This window comes from Lathamus discolor, chromosome 6 (assembly GCF_037157495.1).
Source record: "Lathamus discolor isolate bLatDis1 chromosome 6, bLatDis1.hap1, whole genome shotgun sequence".
In the NCBI taxonomy this organism is placed as follows: Eukaryota; Metazoa; Chordata; class Aves; order Psittaciformes; family Psittacidae; genus Lathamus; species Lathamus discolor.
In genome coordinates, this window is record NC_088889.1 from 55,720,674 (window position 1) to 55,742,087 (window position 21,414).

The 21,414-nt window shown below is 38.3% G+C and overlaps 1 protein-coding gene and 1 long non-coding RNA gene across 4 annotated transcripts in view; one reads left to right on the forward strand and one right to left on the reverse strand.

The window, feature by feature from the left end:
* ABCC8 (ATP binding cassette subfamily C member 8) overlaps positions 1-21,414 on the forward strand; it is a 74,044-nt gene that overhangs the window by 32,677 nt on the left and 19,953 nt on the right. For all 3 annotated transcript variants that reach the window (XR_010613509.1, XM_065682875.1, XM_065682876.1), the window contains exons 13-25: positions 1,272-1,377; positions 1,599-1,709; positions 3,554-3,629; positions 3,720-3,825; positions 7,955-7,990; positions 9,293-9,328; positions 12,389-12,487; positions 13,344-13,428; positions 14,676-14,756; positions 16,871-17,008; positions 19,431-19,556; positions 20,255-20,354; positions 20,962-21,209. Coding sequence is in view for 2 of the 3 variants with exons in the window: in XM_065682875.1 (XP_065538947.1) it covers positions 1,272-1,377; positions 1,599-1,709; positions 3,554-3,629; positions 3,720-3,825; positions 7,955-7,990; positions 9,293-9,328; positions 12,389-12,487; positions 13,344-13,428; positions 14,676-14,756; positions 16,871-17,008; positions 19,431-19,556; positions 20,255-20,354; positions 20,962-21,209 (1,348 nt within the window). In the remaining variant the exon portion in view is untranslated. The remainder of the gene's footprint in view (positions 1-1,271; positions 1,378-1,598; positions 1,710-3,553; positions 3,630-3,719; positions 3,826-7,954; positions 7,991-9,292; positions 9,329-12,388; positions 12,488-13,343; positions 13,429-14,675; positions 14,757-16,870; positions 17,009-19,430; positions 19,557-20,254; positions 20,355-20,961; positions 21,210-21,414) is intronic.
* Positions 1-21,414, reverse strand: part of LOC136016147 (uncharacterized) — a 48,905-nt gene that overhangs the window by 4,467 nt on the left and 23,024 nt on the right. The gene's annotated exons all lie outside the window — the stretch shown is intronic.

The window sequence follows — 21,414 nt, forward strand, 5'->3', positions numbered from 1 at the left end:
TCTTTTCAGTTGCTTGTAGGACCTGCTCTAACAAGGGCCCCAGACCTCAGCTACCTCAGCAAGCAGGCAGGTTGACAGAAAAACTGTAGAACCTAGGTAGTCTCCAGGTGGCTTTCATGTCTACTTGCAGGACAAGTGCTAACTATAAAGGGCATCTGTTCCAGGAAGTGCTGTAATGCCCTAGTCCAAGCACTGTTTTGGCACCAGTGGGGTGTCTCATGAGGTTATTAGAGGAAACTAAATCTCTTTCTGAAGATGAAATCGCTAGCGGGGTGTGTGTGTGTGTGGTATTTTTATGTTTTAACGTGTGCATACTAACAGAGAGCAACATATCACTATGCTGCAGTGGCATTGTTTGCCTGTTTCTCCCCAGTTAGCCTAAGGCTAAATAATAAAATCAATTTTTTCAGTCCTTGTACATAAATTTATTTTTAGGAACTTAAGGCTTTCTGGCACTTTATCATTTTGGAGACTGATGGTTAACTTATTTCTTGCTAATTGAGTCCCTTTGATGTTGAGACATGATTCCGTCCAAATCCTTTATAAATGTCATTTGTTGCCCCTGTGAAGAGGCTACTTTTTATAAAGTCAGGTACAGAGATAAAATTGATGTAATGATCTGTTAAATGTCATAATAAAGGCACATTATCTGTTAGCTAATTAAATCTTAAGCAGTTTGTGAAGATACCATGCTTTCTTCTTTGTTGCTGATTGTCAGGATTCCTTTTATCTCATCTGTTGAACAGTGTTCTGTTAAGCTATATTCGTTTATTATGTTATCTCATACACTTCATATTTCATCATAGCTGGTTGAATTTAGCTCATGGCATACGGATTTCATCAGACTGCAGGTGTCCATGAAACTGTTCAGTAGAATTGTATGTGAACACTTCAGTAACATAAATGACACTAATTCTACTGCAGCACATGACTTCAAAACAAAGTACTGTTGTAGCTGCTCAGCATCCAAACAAATGCCTGAAAAAAGTCTTTTGTGTAATCGCTCTGGTGGTGTCAGAAAAGGAGTCTTGAGAAGCACCTGCACAAACCATTAGAATACCATAGCTTTTAACAAACAATGGGGCAGGTTTTGTCAACTTCCTTGCAGTGATTTTTCATTGCACATTTTCATATGCCTGTAACAAAATGAAAACAAACAATGCAGCAGACAGTGGCTGAAATATTAAAAGAGATGCTCCATAATAAACATTACAGGGAACAAAAGTTTTGCATTCCAGGTCGAGGCGTGATTCTGTTTTTTTTCCTTTCAGTGTTCAGAAACTGAGTGAATTCCTGTCAAGTGAAGAAATTGGAGAAGAGCATGATAAATCTGCAGAACTAAGAAGTGCAGATAATCACAGCAAATACCAGGCGGTGGTGAGTAATGCTGTTTAATCGCAGGTGGAGTGGCTTGGAGTAATTTGTACCCAGAATAAATTTTTTACTTTTCCATTTCCTTCTGACTATTTCTTGCAATTGCAAAAACTGTTTTTAATACCCTGAACTGCATAGGTGGTAACATGGTTGCTCGTGTTTAGGACATTTTGCTGGTACTGCCACCAATTACTGCTTATTTCTGTCTTTCTGATTTTGCACAGCCACTCAAAGTTGTTAACCGTAAGAGGCCTGCCAGGGAGGACTGGAACAATTACAGCTCTCACACGAGAAGACCCATTAACATCACAGAAGCAGATGATTTTTGTGTAAAGGTGATATGAAGGTCACTCTAATAACACTTATTATAGTTCACTAAGTCACTTTTATTCTGATGGCAGTTTCAAATTCAAGAACCAGCATTTGATGTGAGCTGTAAGACACTTGTGCTCATGTCAGAGAGCTTTTCTCTGTCTTCCATCTTAAGAACTGATTACTGACCTCTGTGTTGTGATTAGCTGTGTATATTCCCTTAGATTTCACTCAGAAATTTTCTGTTTGAAGTGTTTAAATCATTAGCTCTGTTCTCAAAAATTTCTAACTTAGAACAGCCTATGTTGGAAGGAATCGCAAAAGATCATCTGGTCCAGTCTTTTATGTATGCCAGATTCTTTCTTTCACTTCCAATGCCTGTACAGAAAAATGATCTGAAGAAAATTAAAAAGGGTTTGGTTTAGACATTCCTAAAATAATCTTGTCATGGGTCGTCCCTTACTCTTTTGGAATTCCTAGTGGCCTTTCAAGATGAAGTTAAAAACTAACCCACAAAGACCTAAATTCTTTGAAGAATAAATAAATTACCCATGCCACTTTGAAGACTGATGCTCTTGATTTGCTATAGAAATGGCCAGAAGTATTAAGAATCCTGGTAGTTGTTATAGTGATGATGGTGCTCGTTTAGGAAGTCTGCTATTACATTTGCATTTCTGGCACAAGAGAGTGAATAATTCAGTCTCATAGGACTAAGTAGGACAACTGGTAGTGCTTTCAGGGTTGGGTTTTTTTTTTGAGGTTGTCATCTGACATGCTGCTTTGGTGCAGGATCCTTTTTGAATAGCCTTCCAGAAAAATAAAAGGTATATTCGAGAGAGGGTTGGGGCGGGTGGTATTGGATCAAAGTATGGAGTGACAGCAAAGGAGTTTGTCACAAAGGAGAAGTTAGAGCAGTAACCTCTGTAAGGACAGTGTTTATAAAGACTCAAATAGAAAGCCAGGAGCAGCTATAATCTTTGGCTCCATCTGCTGTCATCGTTTTCACTGGTGGCACCCGAGTCACGGAAGTTCTGCACTTATGAATTGTCTCTGTAGCTCATTGCCCATGAAGGGGCTTTTTTTTTTTTTAAAGAGAGGATCCTCTGGCTGCCTTCGGTAATCTAGAGGGAAACACTGCACTTTCTTTTGCTCATTTTTTCAGGTTGCTTCCCACGGTAAGAGTATCACTTTTTTTCTTCAGGGTAGGATGAAAGAGTCCCATTCCACTCTTTTCAGATCAAAATTGTACCTTGCATTGCTGAAAGGCTTTGAAGGCTTCAGTGGCTCTGTTCCCTATTTTTAACAGTATCCATGGAAATCTCCATTTAAAGTCCTGAACAGGCTTTGTTTCTTGGTTTTTTGTTTTGGTTTGGTTTTTTTTTCTTTTAGTAAAAAGATTTCTGTATCTAGCAAAGCCTAGGTTACCTGAGAATCATATCAGAAATACAAAGGAGAATACTGTAATAGGAAGTGACATCTGATTTCTGTGGAAAGTTTTGCAGATCCACTTGGAATTTAGACTGTGTAATTGCTGTACATGCTGCAGCGTGTCTAGAGTGACATTTGTTTCTCTGCAGAGAGCAAACTGTGACCCCATATATAATTTAATCACATTGGTAGTAATTTCACTTGTTTCATGTGCCACCTTAGAAATAACAAAAGAAACCTTACACAGCATCTACTTTTTCCTCAGGAATTTTCCGTAATTTTCTAATTGTTGTGCTTGTTTGAGTTTCCTGCATTGAGTAAAGGCTAATTCTGTTCCTATGCTCAGTGTAATGAAAACAGAAGTGCCTCTGATGTTGAATAAAAGAAGTCTGCTCCAAACCTGGTTTTCAGTTTCTTACTTCTCTCTGTCTTGGCACAGATCACAAATGGATTTTTCACTTGGACACCGGAAGGTCCTCCAGCATTGTCCAATATTGATATCCGAATCCCTCAAGGTACAAAATGACATCCGATATACAGAATGAAGTGTTTTTCCATGAGCATTTGGTAAGCCAGAAATTTATATATACTTTCCTCTCTTGCAGGTCAGCTAACAATGATTGTAGGACAGGTTGGCTGCGGTAAGTCATCTCTCTTGCTAGCCATACTTGGTGAGATGCAGAAGATCTCTGGGAGCATATTCTGGAGCAGGTAGTGCTATTTAAAAATTCAAGCTTGAATTGAGTAGTAATGCAGAAAAAACCCAAAATCTATCCTGGGAACCTGTTTGTGGAGTCAGAGATTTTGTAGTCATGCAGTCAAGTTAAAACTTTACCCTAAGTTGAAAAAACCCCTAGCCAAGGTCAAACAAACTATCCATTCCATTAATAGGCATAGATAATCATACTTTGGCATTCTGCACTCCAGCAACATAACCTGAGTGAAATAGTAACTAATTTGGAATCCGAATTAACTTGAAGTATTGTGCTGCTACAGAATGGCATTTACACTTTCAGGTCTGAGCTCATGTCTTTGCATGGAAGTATGAAGAGGTACTGGCTCACTCAGAGTAGTCCCTGGCTGTCCTTTTAGATGTGCTCCATCCCAGCACTGATATAGTGCCTGAGAAATTGAAGGGTCTTTTATAAGTGGACATAAACTTCCCCAGTTCATCATCCCTGATTTGACAAGAGAGAAAGAGTCATGTCCTTCCCCACTTTCCCAAGAGGACACAGTAGCTGTGCTCTGACAGCCAGTTATAGATTATACTTGTGTCTAACTTCTGTACTGGCCATGAAGCTGTACTGTTAGGACTTGGTCTCAACTAAATGACAGATAGCATCTTATATTACAACTCCTATATGTGGTTTCCAGTAAATTACTGCCGTCTCTGGTACCCTCTCTGATCAATGTGTGTGAACATTTTTGGCCTGTTCATTTTATAGTACTAGAATTCCTAGCCGCACTTTGCCTTTTGGGATACAATCATTTGCAGGAAAAGTTTGGCAAATTACAGAAGAACCTTGAGAAATAATTAGTTTCATTTCTAACTGATTGGGAATGAAGGAACAACAGTACAACTGTAAGTCAAATCCACACACTCTGATGGACAGAGGGTCATTGTTATGCAGTGGGTTCTGCACTGCTTTTGTGAAACAGTTCTCACAAATTCCTTGAGTGTTTTTAGAGGATATTATTTATATCCAGCTTTCATGCAGAAAAGTCACACTACTCAGAAGTGCACATGCAATAGGACAAGGAAAGAAGGTTTCCTATTTTATAGGTGGGGAATATGAAACATAGGAAAGTGACCCTTTCAACTGGTGAGGGAGACAAGAGCTGTAGGCAAAGTTCCAAATGTAGTGATCTATGCATTAAAACATACTTCCCTAAGCAGAAATTCAGAGTATGATGAGGAGCTATACAGAATCCCTGCACCTTTATTAGGTGAACTAATTTAATTTCAGCAAGGCTATGACTTTTTGCAGATGGCATAATGTGATTAAGAAGTGTAATCTGAATGTCTGATGCTAAACTGAAACAGGTGACACGATGGTTGTGATCAGACTGTGTTTTTAAATAGCTCTTGTTTAGAAGTATGTACTTCACAGCATTGTAAAGGTCAGAACTGGTTTTCATGTCTTCTGTATGTGCCAAAGTATCACAAGGTAAAATTCAGTTGTTATCACATTTGCTTTGCTATCTGTCAGATAGGTATAAAGGGGCTTGCGGGTGAAACAATCTTAGCACTGTAAGTGCTGCCTGCACTGGGACAGATTGTTTTGTTTCATCTTTCAGAGCTGCTACCATGTGCACTGATCTATTCCAAATGATAGAGGCAGTCAGTGTAGGCTGCAAACCTGTGTTGTAAAGTTACCAGATGAAAGCTCTCTTGATTTGATAAGAAAATGCTAATGCCTGACCAGGTACACTCATTATCCCCAGTTCAAGGAGACTAGTCTTGTCAAGTAATCACCAGAGCTCATAGCCTTAGCTCGGGCAATAAAATGTGTCACCAAAATCACTAAGATCCTTGTTACAGCTCTTTGTTTGGGAGGAGACAAATGCTTGGCTTCAGTCATTCACATTACAGAATAGTCCTGATTTATTTCATTCCAAATTTCCTTCCCCTTCCCTTCCTCCAAGGTCACAGCTATGAAGATGAAGGATGCATCCTGCTGACATGTCACTCAGGGCTTAGGAAATCTGGATTCTATTCCTGGCCCTTCCCTTGGTCTGATGGATAACCTTGCACAAGTCATTTCCCTCCTCTGTGCCTCCATGCTATTTATTGATAAAATAGGATTAACTGTGTATCATCTTTATTTGCTGCCTATAAAAATTATTTGTTTCAGAACCTTAAAAAGAAATGTGATTTCTTCCTGGGCTAGGAGCAGGCTAATCAGAAGTGAGCACTGGCTCATTTGTGGTTTTTTTCTTGTTTGTATTACAGTGTGTGCCTGTAAGATCCAGCTCAGATTACTGCATCTTGTCCAAAGCAGGCTGAGAGCATCTTAGCATAAATATTTTACAATATGGTTAGAGATTAACAAAAATAAAGAAATCATTATTTACATTCTGAACAGATGGTAAATAGTCTTGATTTGACTGGTTATTGAGTAAATAATTATAGTATTTGCCATGCTAATTTTTTCTGGCCATTATCTTACATTAAATAGTTCCAGTTCAAGTCCAGGGAGCAGTTTATAGTGTAAGTCTTTTTGGAGTAAATAATAGCAGAAAATTCTGAAATTCAGTGTGAAATAGTTTGCTCAAACAAAATTGTCATTTATTTCTAAATGGGACATAAGTACTCCCCTGTGAATCTAGAGTCCTTAGAATGTGAAGAAAGCGCTAGATTTAAGGTTGTTAACAGTAGATTTTCTTCTGCTCTATGTGGAGTTGACTCTTTTCATCAAATGATAATATTTTTGAAGTTATTTTGATGTCTTAAAAGTACATTGATTTTTACAAGTATGTATTTATTGGAGTTTTCCAAAACACCCAGGTACTTGATTTTATTTAAATTAGAAATGGAGTTCAGAAGGCTTGAAAATCTCAGTAGGTATATACTTGCATCTTTAGACATCCATATGCCTCAAAACATTATAGATCTAGACTTTATTATCACATGCACATCACTTTCATGGTGGAAGTTACCAGAGCGTTCCCCAGTAGAATGGATGCCTGGCCTTCTACGAGGTGGTACATGAAGCAGAAACTGTTTGTTGTTCAGGGTCCTTTTGTTGTGCATTTAGGGGCTGGAAAAGATATTCCCTGTTTCAGCGCCTTGATAGTTTCTGCAAAGAATGTGTTGCTACTTAATGGTATGCAGCAGGTTCATGGGGTTTTGGAGAAGGTGCCATTGAGTTCACACAGTCACTGAAGACCAGTGGAGTGTGAGGTGACTGTGGAAAAACTTTATTCAGTACACTGACCTTTGGAATAAAGACACTAGTGGCTGGCTGGCAGTCTGTAATTCTACAGTAAATTGAATTTAGATACTGTCATTCCTAACTATGCATAAACATTTTGGAAGCTTCTCAAACCAACATTTTAAACTTCAGGACTAGCTTTCTTTCCTGGATATTTATAAGCATATGATGTTAGCATGAAGTGAATGAGACTGTTCTCTTTAAAGTCTGAAAAACTTTGTTCCTCCTTGGTTTTGTTTATACACCTGACACACAGATTTTTTTATTCTTTTCAATGGAACTGAATATAGCATCAGTAATAAGTATGGTCAGTCACCCTGCCAAAACAGCTCTGTCTGAACATCTTGGTACATGTTCAAAAACAGCAAAACCAAAACCTGTCCATCTCTCAGACCTGCCCACACTTACTGGAACTGCCCAGGCACATCCTTCCTAGGATAGGGCTGGTACAGAATGCAGCATGTTGCAAGTCAACTGAAGGTGGGATTTGGGGTTCAAACTATGTTTAAAATATGTGCTGCAAAGGTGCAGTTACTGCCATGGAAAAATACAGTGTTACAAATTATCAGGTTGTTTTCTCTGAAAATGTCCCTCTCTTTTTTGTAATGGAACTGGATTCTGATCTCTAGGACTTCTCCATTGTGATAGCACCTCCAGGACAGAATAGAGGTGATTTTATTTCTTGAGTCAAATTAAAAGTTTATAAGGGGAAAAAAGAACTTTTTTTTTTTTTGACTGCTAAAATCAAGTCCCTTTGTGTAGAAGGAACAGATGCTGTGCTGCAGCTCTGTGATAAATACTGTTTGCAGTCTGTGCACTAAGTGGAATTTAATAGTTTTTCTTTCTGGGGCAGATTGCCTGTGCTTACTTAAATAAACACTCTTTGCTTTCTGTTTGTGATGCAGCTGTGCTTCTGACAGTGAGACGGGGGAAGACGTCAGGTATGGTATTGTATGCAGTTATTGGTTCTTCCTACTAAATTGATTGCAATGGAAGGAACCAAAGATTTCTAAAATCTACGCTTGAGATTTTCACAGTCAAAAGTCTGAAAATCAGTGAAATGCATTAATTAGCTGAGGATACAATTTTTTAAATCACTTATGTGACTTAGAAAAATCAGAGCTGGATTTCCTTTAAGAAAACATTGTCATTTGGTGACTTTGAAAATTGTATCCTATCTTGCATGGAAATTATTTTTACCTGATTAACATAGCTCAGCTTGGATTTTGGGAATACCTACCAAATCAACTGAGAGCAAAGCTTTCTGACATGGTTGTAAAAGTGACAATCCTGCCCCTGCCAAAATCAGTGACAGCTTTGTTACTGAAATTGGCAGAGGAAAAATGTCATACGCTGTCCCTTTTCTTGATTTATGATAAACTGTGTGTCTTCTACTGACCAGAGTATTTTCTTGGTTCTGTGACACACCAACTATTTTACTGCTGTTTCTCTGGATTTATCAGCCTCTTCTCTTCAGTTTACCTTATTTCTCAGACTTGTTACCTGGTTATCAGTCTGAGTCCTGCAAAACTTCTGCTCCCATCTGTGTGTAGTATGAGAAGGAGTTTCACGTATCTTAATGACTAAGCCTTGTTGTACGGGATACTTGGAAATCTCACAGCTCTTTCTGTGTAAGAGAGATTGCAATTTCTGGACCAAGTTAAATTGAAACCATTTGAACTCATTAAGGTACAAGGGAAATATGCTCATGAATTAGATGTTCAGATGTTTGAAACTGTTATGGGGATAGACAGCAAACAGTGAGATAACATGCACAACAGTATGGCAAGCATATTAAGAAGTAGGAAAAAATATTAGACAGTATGAACCAATTACCTACATTATCATAGATTCTGGGTATCCTAGTTATGTTGAGGAAATGCTGTAGGAATATGTCTGGTGGGTTTGTTGCGCTAGCATTCTGTAGAACATTTTTGGTGTTCTCAGAACAGAGGGTATTTTGATCCAAAGTCTTATAAGGTCTTGAGCACTTATTTGCTCATAGGTGTTGAATGATTCTATGAGGTTGTTTGGCGTTTCTCAAAACTGAAGCTTTAACCATACCTTTTTTACATCGGTATCATTATGTACTATAGAATTTTACTATTTGGATAGTTTTATTTCTGTTATGCTGTCATTTTGCTGTATTTTTAATTTGCAGCATGGTGATAGTATTTTAAGATATTATTTGTATTGTCTAATATAATTTAAAAACCCCACAACCTTATGTTTGTTTTCTGCAGCCCAGAGAGAGAATCGCCTATTGACACGGAATTCAGGTACAACACTTTAAAAACTAATGGGCACCTCCAGACATCCCTTCCAGTCTCAGCCATCCTGTGACTCTGAACATTCTTCAGAACTATCTGCACTTAATGAGTTGTTCCTTAGAAGGCAAATGGATTGTCTCTGTATGCATCCGCTGCAAGATTTAGAAGTTAAAACAAGCAAGTGACCAGTGCTCAGTTTAATAAAGGCTATGCTTCTGAATACTCAGGACTGGCAATATCAAAATGTTCTGTTCCCTACCATCATGCTGAAGTTAATGGAAGCATATTTTTTATTCATGCACTAATAGTATAGAACATAACAGTACACATTTCTCTCATATCTGAGGAACGTTTGAGTTCTTGACTGACAGTAGAAATCCACAAATAGTGCAAAATATTTAAGATAAAACTACAGACAGCAATCCAAAACACACAGGAAAGGTTCCACAATGTAGTATTTCCTCTACTATTATCGTAAATCCATTGCATTTCAAGTTCATCTATGTTTCTTTTAAAAATCAGCAACATTTCAGACTTGGTAGGTTTATTAAGGCACTGAGATTCACCTAGGAATGTCCCTTAACTAGTCTTATTTTCAGTGATCTTGAATGGGTACTGAGCCTACTGATGTAACAAAATGAAATGTGAAGCTAGAGTTAGATTAGTAGATTAGTAACTTTAAACGAACATTATTTACAATGTTGTTTCTGGTTCTAAATTAATGAACAGGCTTGATTTCTATATAAGCCAAAGTGCATAGTCTCCAGGGAGCTCAGGGAGGGGTTTTTCTGCTTACTGTAATGTTGGATTTTGTGGTCTGCCTCTTTGTGATAATTAAGCGGCTATGGTTAGTCTGTCTTGTGTTACCAGGAGAAAATATTACACTGCATTGATGAAAATGGATGGTTGTTTATGCAGTCTGGGGATAGGAGGCAATTATTTCCACCTGCAGAATACATCCCTCATAAGTCTTTGTCTGCTAAGCCATTTGTTTGCATTCAGTCTTTTAAGCGTGAAACCTTAGGCAGGTTCAAGCCAGGCTTTCAGAGAAAGCGTCGCACATTCTGTTCGAGAATACTTTGTTCTCTGGATTTTTTGGCCACATTTCTCACAGTTTCAATAAGTTTTGTTTGATTGACTCTTTACTGTAAGAAGCACTGTAGACATGCAGATGATTTTTCATATGATCAAGCATTGCATGCTTTTTTCTTATGTCAAAATATGATATGCCCTGGTATGTCACCCTACTGTCAAGATTAGTTTAGAGGGTTTACTAAATTCCAAGTCCTAAATGAACTTTGGCAAGCTCATTGCTTGTTCCCAAATTCCTTGCAGTAATTAATTCTCACTGATGGCCTAAAAGCAGAGTGTGAATGTGAGCATTATGCTCATTCTCAGCATGGGGGGCATCTTACTGGCAGTACCCATATCTCCACTGAACAAACAAACAAACACTTGTTACAAAAGTTGTAAACATCTTTTTGTCAAAACTTTGCTAGTGTTTCAAAACTTTTGTTTCAAAAAAATAAACTAGAAGTAACTAAATCACACTGAGAATTAAGAGCAGCAAAGGCACAGTTTCAGGTGATGAAAAGGAGGTAAAGGGAGCAAGTTCACCTTGGAATACTTGGAGCAATTTTTTCTCAATCATTGGGATGAAAATTTTATACTAATTGAAAAAAATTATTCTCTCTTGAGGCAGAACTGCATGCTCTTTGAATTAGATTTGGGGACTGCGGGCTGCGCTAGCTGGGGGGGCGGTTCTGACTTTTTCCTTTTGGGGGTTTGTTTGCTTGTTTCTATGTCATTTTTCCAAGAGAATTTATAAAACATAATTAAATTTTAATGAGCCATCAGACATTTGAACATGGAAACATGTTAGCAGGGTAGCGTAACTGAGTACTCTCTCAGGTCAACAAAGAAAATTGGATCCTATAATGACTTCTAAGCAAGCTTGGTGAAAGCCTGAAAAAATGAGCAGGGCAAGTGACCTTAACTCCTGATAGAAAAAGATAAAGGGCCTCATGGTTTGAATTGCATTCAGGTCCAACTGCTGTAATGGCTGTCTAGCAGACAAAGGCTACATTTGGGTGAGAGGTCCTGTCTTTTTATTGGCTTAGCCAATATAGCTGGAAAGAAAACAGGTCTGCTTTTAGGTGTATGTTTCCTCTTTTGGCCCTTTTCTGCAGAAATAGTGACATGTCAATGAGTTTTCCAACAGTATCAGTTTCTCTAATAAAAATGTTGCTGTTCTCTCAGCTCTGCCCTGCTGAGGTCTTTAGTGCACAACAGCCAACAAAAGTACTACAATTTTATCAGTAGGCAGATACTTTTAATGAATAATAATAGTAATACCTATGAAATAAAATATGCATGGTAAGATCTTGTTGTTACCATACCTCACAAGTTGTCACTTCTGCTGGTGTATTAAGGGAGCAGTTCCACTAGGGAAAAAATTTAGTAAATATGTGTTGTCTGTGATCCCATTTCTTGTCTTTACAGACACAGAAAGATTCTAACCATGGCTACCCATTCACTTTATAACTGGAGTCCACGTCTTAGAATGGGGAAAATAAATGTGTTGGGGGTGGGGGTGGGGATTGTCCTTGTGCAAGTGTGGAGTTGTTATTTTTTTTTAAACACCTTAAAAATAGTTTTTTAGAAATACACTCCTGAAGTGTGTGGCCTAACTCCTGATCTGCTACATATTCTTTTATTAGTCTATCCAAACAGCTGGGATTCAGTTCTTGGTAATTTTCTTCCTGCCATCGTCACTGCTCAAGAGGCAGCCTCACTGAGCTAGCCTCTCCAAACCTCACCTCACAGCAGGAAAAGAGGGAGCAAACTGAAATTCAGTTAGGTGCACAATTTCAGTGTTCTGGTGGAAATTTCACATCTTGCGTATTTCCTTGATGGGAGAGCTATTGACTGTCCTAAAGAAAATACATGAAAGACAGCATTTTTTGAAGACTTACTACCAGTTTCTTCCTATAGAAGCAAATGGTTTCCAAAAATGCCTGCAGCACTGGTAAGCTGGGAACTCTCTTCTGTTTTGGTTTTTTTTTCCAGGAAAAGAGGCTCAGTAGCATATGCATCACAGAAGCCTTGGTTGCTCAATGCCACGGTTGAAGAGAATATCACATTTGAAAGCCCTTTTAACAAGCAGAGGTACCAGGTTCCAGCATTGTTACATCCTTTACTCCCCTTTTCCCTAAGTACTGGAGTTGTATAGGCCCCAGGTCACATTTGGGTCCCCAGCTCCCTCCAGTAAGAAAGTACTGCACCTGCCTGAGCATGGCAAAAGACCTTGAATTCTGCATGGTCCCCCTTTGACCATGGTTTTTTTCCTGGACACAAGGGACAGAGTTCAGTCTCATTTGAACTGTAGAAGTGTTTTCATTTTGAAGAACCATGTTTGTTTAGCATGCAGTATTCTCTTTTTACACCTAATTGGCTGGTTTAACTGTGTTAGAAGGACATTAGCTGTCTGGGAGTGGGAATATTGGTTATTCCAATTTTAGTGTTTGGTACATCATGAAGGGTTAATAAGCTGCCTTTTTATTCAGTATAAATGCCCACCAAACATTCTAAAAGATTTAAAAGTTAATTGCTGGTATTCCATTCCCCCACCACCACCAAAGGAAGTGGTTGGCTATGTAATTCACATCCTACATACATTTTTTTTTTCTGTCATCCTCAGATATTGAAATAAGAAACAAAGGCCCTGGACATGCAAAAAGTTAACTATTTCTGTATACCATGGAAGAAGTTGTGCTTGTTTTGCCTGGTTTTAAATATTAAGTATTTTGAATCGGGAAGTTGACCTAAGATGCTATTTCTTGGTTGAAACATTGTTTGTTTTATCCGTGATTGAAAGAGATCCCATTTAGAACAATTAGAGGCTAACAAACGTTTTCCGCTGTGTGATTTTTCCAGCTGGTTAAGTTTTGTTCCTCTGCAGGTAGGAAATGTGCTTCTTTAGCAGTATCTGTGTGGATTTTGCATTACATTTTTGTTTCCACAGGTACAAAGCAGTAATTGATGCTTGTTCCCTCCAGCCTGATATTGACATTCTCCCTCACGGAGACCAAACCCAGATTGGAGAAAGGGTCAGTAAACAGCTACAGGCTTCTCTTTTTGTTTTAAATATATGTAGAAGGGGTTTATTATTTTCTTGTGTTTTTAAAATCTTACTGGTTATTTGGCAACAAAGGTAATCTTTTAGTTAAGTGTACATTTGGATCATTAGTCTGAAAGCTCATTGCTTGGTAAACATGTCATTTGTTGAGATGAAATGATTTAAATGTGCTGCTATCAGAATGTTTGACTAATTCTGTGGCCACTGTCTCTAATATCCTGACTTCACAGTGCATTTTTTGGTTTCTCGACGAGTAACATAAAAATAAATAATTCCTAGGTCTTTAGAACCCCTTCACTTAAAAAAGGGCAGGCATTTAATCAACAGCAAACAAAGCTTTATCACATCAGGAAGGATTAAGGAGCGACAAGAAAGGAAACACAGATTTGTGAACAATTTACTCTGGCATATTCTGGCACTGTCACCAACAAACACCGCCGCTACCCCCAGAACACAACCACCCCACACAAGGATGTATTGAAGGATACTTTTCCATGCCTATGATCTCCACACTGGCTACTATGTTAATTTGAAGTGGACTAGTTCCTAACCCAATTCACTGTGTAGCCTTACAAATGTTTTTTGATGGGAGAAGGGAAGTGGTGGGGAGGGAGAAGGTGGGGTAGACTCTTTTGGCAGCAGTAGGGGCTTATGAGAGCTTAATGTTTGTGAAACTGCAGGTGGATCAGAGGAAGGGTAAGTAACTCAGAGCAGGGTGGTAGCAGGGGAGTAAGGGCTGAGAGCAAGTACAATAGCAACCAGGTAGTATTCACCTCAGCATAGTCTGACCTAGCAGCTAGCAGTTACTAATTATAGAAAGTAATGGAGCTTATATATATGACAGGTATATATAATCTATATAATTATAAAAATAAAGAAAAACCAGAACACAGCCAGACTCATAGGGCTAACTTTTGAGTAGCAGTTTAGTTTTAACTGCCTGCAAAATATCTATGCCACCTACACCATTATGTCATCACAAACCATTAAACATTTCCTGTCCCTCTGGTATGTACGGAGTACAGCTCCAGACAGAGTGCTCTGGCTTTTCTAACAATCTGTGTGCTGTGTTCTCAGCTGAAATGCAGGCCCACACTTTTGAAAAATTCCTGAGTTTCTTTGTCTGGAAAGTCTTCTGTGGATAATCCAATCAGAATATGAATATTTAGTTGATATTTTTTATAACTGTCTGATTGTTTTTCTCCTACTTATTTCTAGGGTATTAATCTGTCTGGAGGGCAGCGCCAACGCATCAGTGTGGCAAGAGCACTTTACCAGCAGACAAATGTTGTGTTCCTGGTGAGTAGGTGCCATTATGTTTATGCTCCAAACAGAAGCATGAGATGCAAGCTTTTAGAGTATTTTATGGCTAACACACACTGAACACTGTGCTTCACAGAGCTAAGCCAAATGTACACTGTTTATTTTATATCCGTAGTTAGCTAGCCTTCAGGTAAGAAGCATTTTTTAAATGCTGCTGACAGACACACAGGTATAAGGATACAAATTGAAATGCTGATGCTTCCCCTCTTAGCCTATTGAAGTTTCTTTTTGACCTTTGTGTTTATCTTTGGTACTTAGAAATTTAATACTTAGGTGTATTCATGAAGTTCCTAAGCTGTTTCAGGCCTAAAATTAATGTTGTCCTGTGTCTGTGGTGTTTTCTTCCTGCAACATATTAAGACTTTCCACCCTGAATTGCTTGTTGTCCTAACTTCAACAGAAGCTCTATGGAAAAAGGAGTGAGAACAGGCTCTAAAAACTTAATAGGTGGCAAAACAGATGCATCTATGCAATCACTATTAGTGAGCTTGCTGGCTTTCCAATCTAGGACTTCCATCTTAAACTCGGTTTCCAAGGAGCTTTGAATCCAGCTGTTATAATAGTGAGACATGAGTCACATGGCATTAGAAAAGTTATGCACATTAGCAGTCATCCCTAAAAGCCCGGGATGTTACATAGATTTTCACTGTAATTAGGATATTCTCTTTGTTGCACGGCAGCCTAGTCCTGTAGCATGAACCGATTTTTTTATCAGGTGTCTTGTAATGAATGCATCATTATAATCTTACATGGTGAGTGCCACCTTTATCAACAGCCTCACCTGACTCCATAGCGCAACATCACGGGCATTTCCAGTGCCCAGAAGTGCAGCACTGCACACGACATGGCTGTGCACTAACTCAGGGCTCAGAATGATGTTTAGGTCTGTACCAGACCAGAAGAGTGCAGCAGTAAAGCCGACAACATAGCTTCTGGCTCAGTAAGCACAGTGCACAAACAGTTGCACACACTTTTTTGAGAGTAAATTCTGTATCATGGTCAGAAGTTGCAAAAGCATTTTTTAAGCGCTCTATTTATGATGTTCTGATTTATTAGTGTTTCAGGGGTTATATATATCTTGCTGTTGATTTCAGGTATTTTTTGGTTTGTAGATACATGAAAGCAATTATATTAAATTATCTAATTCAGTCACAATATATGTTGTTGCAAAACTGAAGGGAATCAAAGATCAAGAGGATTTTTTAAAGCCCTCACCTCTTTGCTTACACCCCTTCCTAGCTAACTGGTGACAATGATGTCACTCACAAAGCAGAATTAATTCAAATTCAACCCTACTTTACCAGCAAACACCTAGAGAAAAGAAAAAAGATCTCATTTTTAAGAAATCCTGGTTTAAGTGTAATATAATAGTATGAAATAATAATATTAAGTAAATTCTACAGCCAGTATCACTTGTGCAAGCAGAAATGATAGATTTGCAATTCCATATAAACAGGATTAGGTAAGCAAGTCCCTCAAAAGATGGTACAGATTAGTTTATGTCTAAATTAATTGCATATAATTCATATTTTCAAGAAAATAATCTAGGTCGTAAATCAAGCATCTGAGCAGAATCATCAAAATGATCAGTATTTCTCCTTTTGTGTTTCTTCATTAATAGATTTTGATTTATGGTTTAGAAAAGAAAATCAGAAGGCAGTTACATACAAGAGAAACAAAAATGTGCTCTTTTTCACTGCCCCTGGAGCAATTATGTAAGATACGCCACAGACATATATTGCTGCATTGTTTTGAGGCCAACAGAAGCAGTGTACTGCAGTTATGTAGGGTACAAAACATGTCTATTGAGAGGAGCAGTTCCCTGAAAGCCTCGGGAAATCGGAGTGTTTAGACAGCTGCTGTTATCCTGTTACTCAGCAAGTGTCTGAGCACTTGCTGCAAAAAGACAGTTCAAGGTTTGTTGTTATATAGTTAAAGAAAACCATTCCTCAGAACAATTTTGATCTGATGGCCCCTTTTGATTGTCTGTATTGATGTAACTGGTTTTACTGATATTAAAAATTTGCCAGTTTCCATAAATCTTTTTTAGAGTGCTAGCTCCAAAAGCTGATCTCTTTTCCTTGTGGCAGGATGATCCATTTTCTGCACTGGATATCCACCTCAGTGACCATCTCATGCAAGAAGGGATCCTGAAAATGTTACGGGAAGACAAGCGGACCATCGTGCTTGTAACACACAAGCTGCAGTATTTACCCCATGCTGACTGGGTAAGGCAGCTTTTCTGGATTTTTCTGAGGAGGCAACAATGTGGCACTAATATGTCTTGCTACAAGACATACAAAACAAGGCTTCCGCTTCATCTTTCTACCACGCACTAGTTTAATGAGAAGAGACATGATAAAGGTCATTTGAAAATTAGCCAGTGAGTCTGGGTACCATAATTTGGGGATTCCCATCTTAGAACACCTAAATAGGATGGATTTTCATACACCTGATATTATTCTCATTGAAGCAGGCTGCCTTTAAAATATATTGAATATCCAAACTATTAGTTATATTGGAAAATTTATCTCTTTTAACCTCAAACAGCGAAACATCTGAGTAACATATTTTTCACTGCTTGGGCTGTTACTAGGAATTTTCTGTTCTTTCACAGAGAAAAGTGTATTTATGGATATTGAGATACATGGAAATATAAGGAAGAAACTCTTTCCTTGAGATTCCTATTGTACCAAGAATGTCCTTACCCTTCGTATGTCGGCAAAATTTTAAGGAATGTGTAGTGTTCATTGTTTTGTTAGGCTTCTTTTGTTAGATCTTGTAGCTTGCAGGAAAAAAAATAAAATAAAAAAGAAGGTATGCCTTCTATAGCAGTTTGCAACTGTAGTTGTCAAAGATGAGGCAAATCATTTAGGATAAGAGGTTTGTTTTTTGGAATTTTTCTGGGGGGAAGGGGCTCATGGGTTCACACCGGCCTTGCATCTAGTTCTCCTGCAGTTATCCAGCTACAACATCTTAGGTCTTCCTGCCCATGTTGATTGATAACTGCAGTTATGCCTCCTAGCAGGGCTTCTTTCTCATTTGCATCTTGCACAGACTATAGCAGCAGTTAGTCTGTCTCAGGAAATAATCATATTTCAGCTGCTTCCTCTTCTTCATATTGGCTTGCTGTGAAGTTGCAGATAGACATTAATCTTGTTCTGGTCATGTTTTTGGTGAGCAGCATTTCTCCTTTATTGTGTATGCTATGACCTTGTCCCTCAGTTGTACACCTTTACAAATTGCTATCGTTCTCAACACAGTTCTGGTTTTCCAGTTAATGTCTTTCAGGATACAGGAGTTTTCTGCCCCTCTTCTTCCCCTCCCTACGAGGTCCATCTTGGCCTCCTCTTCTTCAATATTGTACATTTCCTTTTTTTTTAAATATGCACATCTATGGCCTTGTATCAGTATAATCTTTTTTTACTTTATGAATGTCAGACCCATTTCTAGGTGTTTGTGTTTTATGAGATGTCTATGAGAATTATTTTATTTTTATTACCTTCAAATTGGGTTTCAATAATGTTTTATGAAATATACTGTTCCAAACAACCTGTAGGACAGGAATATTTGCATTAATTAAGTTTGTAATTAAAAATATTCATTAAGAAATAATGCATTTTTCCCCCTAAGCACAGCTCTTATTAAGCTTTAGCAAGTCTTACCCAACAGAGTGCAGCAGGAATTTTTATTTTATTCTATTTCAGAATTTGCAATAAAAATATAATTTGAAGTATATGTGATGGGCCTCCTAAATCTTCGTAGCAGAACTCTGAGAATTCAAGTCCAGCCCATTTAGAAATTTCCTAAATAAACTGACAACAGCAAGATCCTTGTGTGCTTTATTTTTTCCTTTCCTCTGGTGTAAATCCTTGGCAATAAGTGGGATAGATTATTTCCCCCACCCCCTGCCCATGAAAATGTCTGGGTTTCCAGGGGGAGAGAAAAATAAACACTGCATTAACTATTTTCTGATGATGTCATGTGGATTTACAATCCACATGCCTCATTTTCCAATTCTGCTTGTCAGATGTGAAGTGAAGGTAGTTACACTGTGTCCATAATATAGTTACACCGATATAAACTTGGAAACCAGCCCTTCAGACTTTGTCTTGCATTTATAGTTTGTTTTTTTTCCAGGCTGTGTCCACTGTTCATGCTGTTAAAAGCTTTAGGGATTCAAATTCCCTAGCTTTTCCTTATCAGGTCCATTAGATCAAACAGATATTGGAGCCAGCATGCTCACATCTAATTGCCTGAATGAGGGCAAAGCATGCTGCAGAGTATGGTGCTAATAGCCTTTTCCTTTTAGGAGGTAAGAGAACTCTAAAATCTTGTTAATGACTAGTATTTAGGAAGAATAACGCGCTCTCCTGTCTACTGATGGGGACCCCATTCTTCCTTCTTACTTAAAAGCACCCTTCCTTTCTGAAAGCATGAAGTGGAGGATGTTTCTGATTTTGCAGGATCTTGAGTAAAAGGGATTGACTGAAGTGATAACGCCACTGTCTTTTTAGAAGGCAGATTTACTGACAGAAATATTCTTTAGTTTAGAAAAGATAAAATTCTGTCCAGGCACAGTAACATAACTTTAAAATAAATAGAGATACACGGCCATTCATCTCACCACTTCCATTTCTAACTTCTTAGATAATTGCAATGAAAGATGGTACCATCCAGAGAGAAGGAACACTCAAGGACATTCAGAAGTCGGAGACTGAGCTCTTTGAGCACTGGAAGACGTTAATGAATCGACAAGACCAAGAGCTGGAGAAGGTTTTTGATGGGCAGGGCAATCAATATTTTCAAAAAATTAGACTTTTTTTTTTTTTCCTGTAGGTTGAAAGCATTAGCAAGGACTGACATATGCTGTGTGTGATTTCTGACTTAGTATGAGCGTAGTATTACAATTACAATTACTATTATTTATCTATTAAGAGAAATGCCTTCATCTGGACATCTCATATTTCCTTGAAACTGTTGCCTCTGATCCATTCTTGATAGGAAGCCCTATCAAAATATTATCATCTAAGGAATATTAAATTGGACCATTTTAGGAAAAATATGGGTAGTGTGCAACAGTGAAAACTACTTCTATAAATATGCCTGAATTTACTCGTTGCATTGGGTGTAAGTTTTTCAGATGTGCCTATATCAAGCTTTACACATTTTGTCTTTAATACTGTAACACAGGAAGAATGAGATATGAATCCCAGTTTTCTTATTAATGCAGGGATATATGTCCAAGTTAAGATTCAAAAGGGTTGGGATTGACAACCCCAAATTAATGCCGGAGACCTAGTTTATGTCATCTGGTTTTATCCACAGATAGCAAATCCATCACTTACGACTGCATGCTCTAAGATTCTCGCTTTTATTTTTCACTGATGTTCTGTTTAGAAACAGTTTGTCACAGCTGGTAATCTTTCTTATTAATTCTCTGGTTGAAAATACATGAACTGTCCTTTTTTTAGGAGACTAATATTGAGACAAAAACTGTTTTGGAAAGAACAAATCTTCGGAGGACTATGTATTCCCGTGAAGCTCTGCTGAAAGATGATGAAGAGGATGAAGGTAAAAGGGCACCCTTTGAGCCCAGTGCCACTACATCACTGTTTCACAGCTAAATTACATTAGCATGAATTAACATAATTCAAACTGTCAAGAGAATAATAATTTTTCAGATTGGTCACAATTCATAAGAGTGCTGTTTCCATTTGTATTACCTCTGGACTACAGTGATTTCAAGCATTCAGAAGTCATAGCTTCCTCTAAACTTCTGAGGTATTTTTCTTACACTTGAACATAATTTGATAATGAAAGAGAGATAATACTGAGTAACTTATGCTGGGCGAGCTTCAAACCTGTCAACAGCTAAGCACACTTGTTTCAGGTTTTACACAGGAAAAAATTGCAATTAATTTTTATCAAGCTAGTACGTCTGAATTGCAAAACATGGCTGAAGACATTGATCGCCAAGTCCAAAGTTTTTTTTCATCTTTTTAGCATGCATTACTGCTATGGCAGATTAATATGTGCATGCCTGTACAGGTAATTTCACCTTAAAGCCACTCTTTATCTGGTGTGGTAAGCCCTGTTTTGTAGCTGCTACTTCTCAGCCCCTGTGAAAGGTGTGTACAAGTAAGTCAGTGTGGCTGTACTATTTTCTTGCATTTCGCAGAAGAAGTAACAGAAAGTGATGATGAAGACAACCTGTCTTCAGTGCTGCACCAGAGAGCAAAGATGCCCTGGAGAGCCTGTGGCAAGTACCTCAGTGCCGCAGGCATCCTCCTTCTGCCGCTGCTGGTTCTGTCCCAGCTGCTAAAGCACACAGTAATGGTGGCCATCGACTACTGCCTGGCACACTGGACCTCAGATGCCATTTCTGGGAAGACAGAGATAGAGCTGAAAAACTGCTCCCACTGTGAGGTACGCAATGCCTCATTCACCTTCCTCTTATGATTTAACTGCTGGTGATCTCCCACTGTCAATCTCTGCTCTAAGATTTGTATGCAGTGCGCTATATTTTTAGTAATAGAGCCACTCCAGCCTATCTTGAAGGTTAATGCATTTTCGGATACACAGTGCAATAAAACTCACAGTTCAGGTTTGTGCATTATTCACCTTCTGTTGA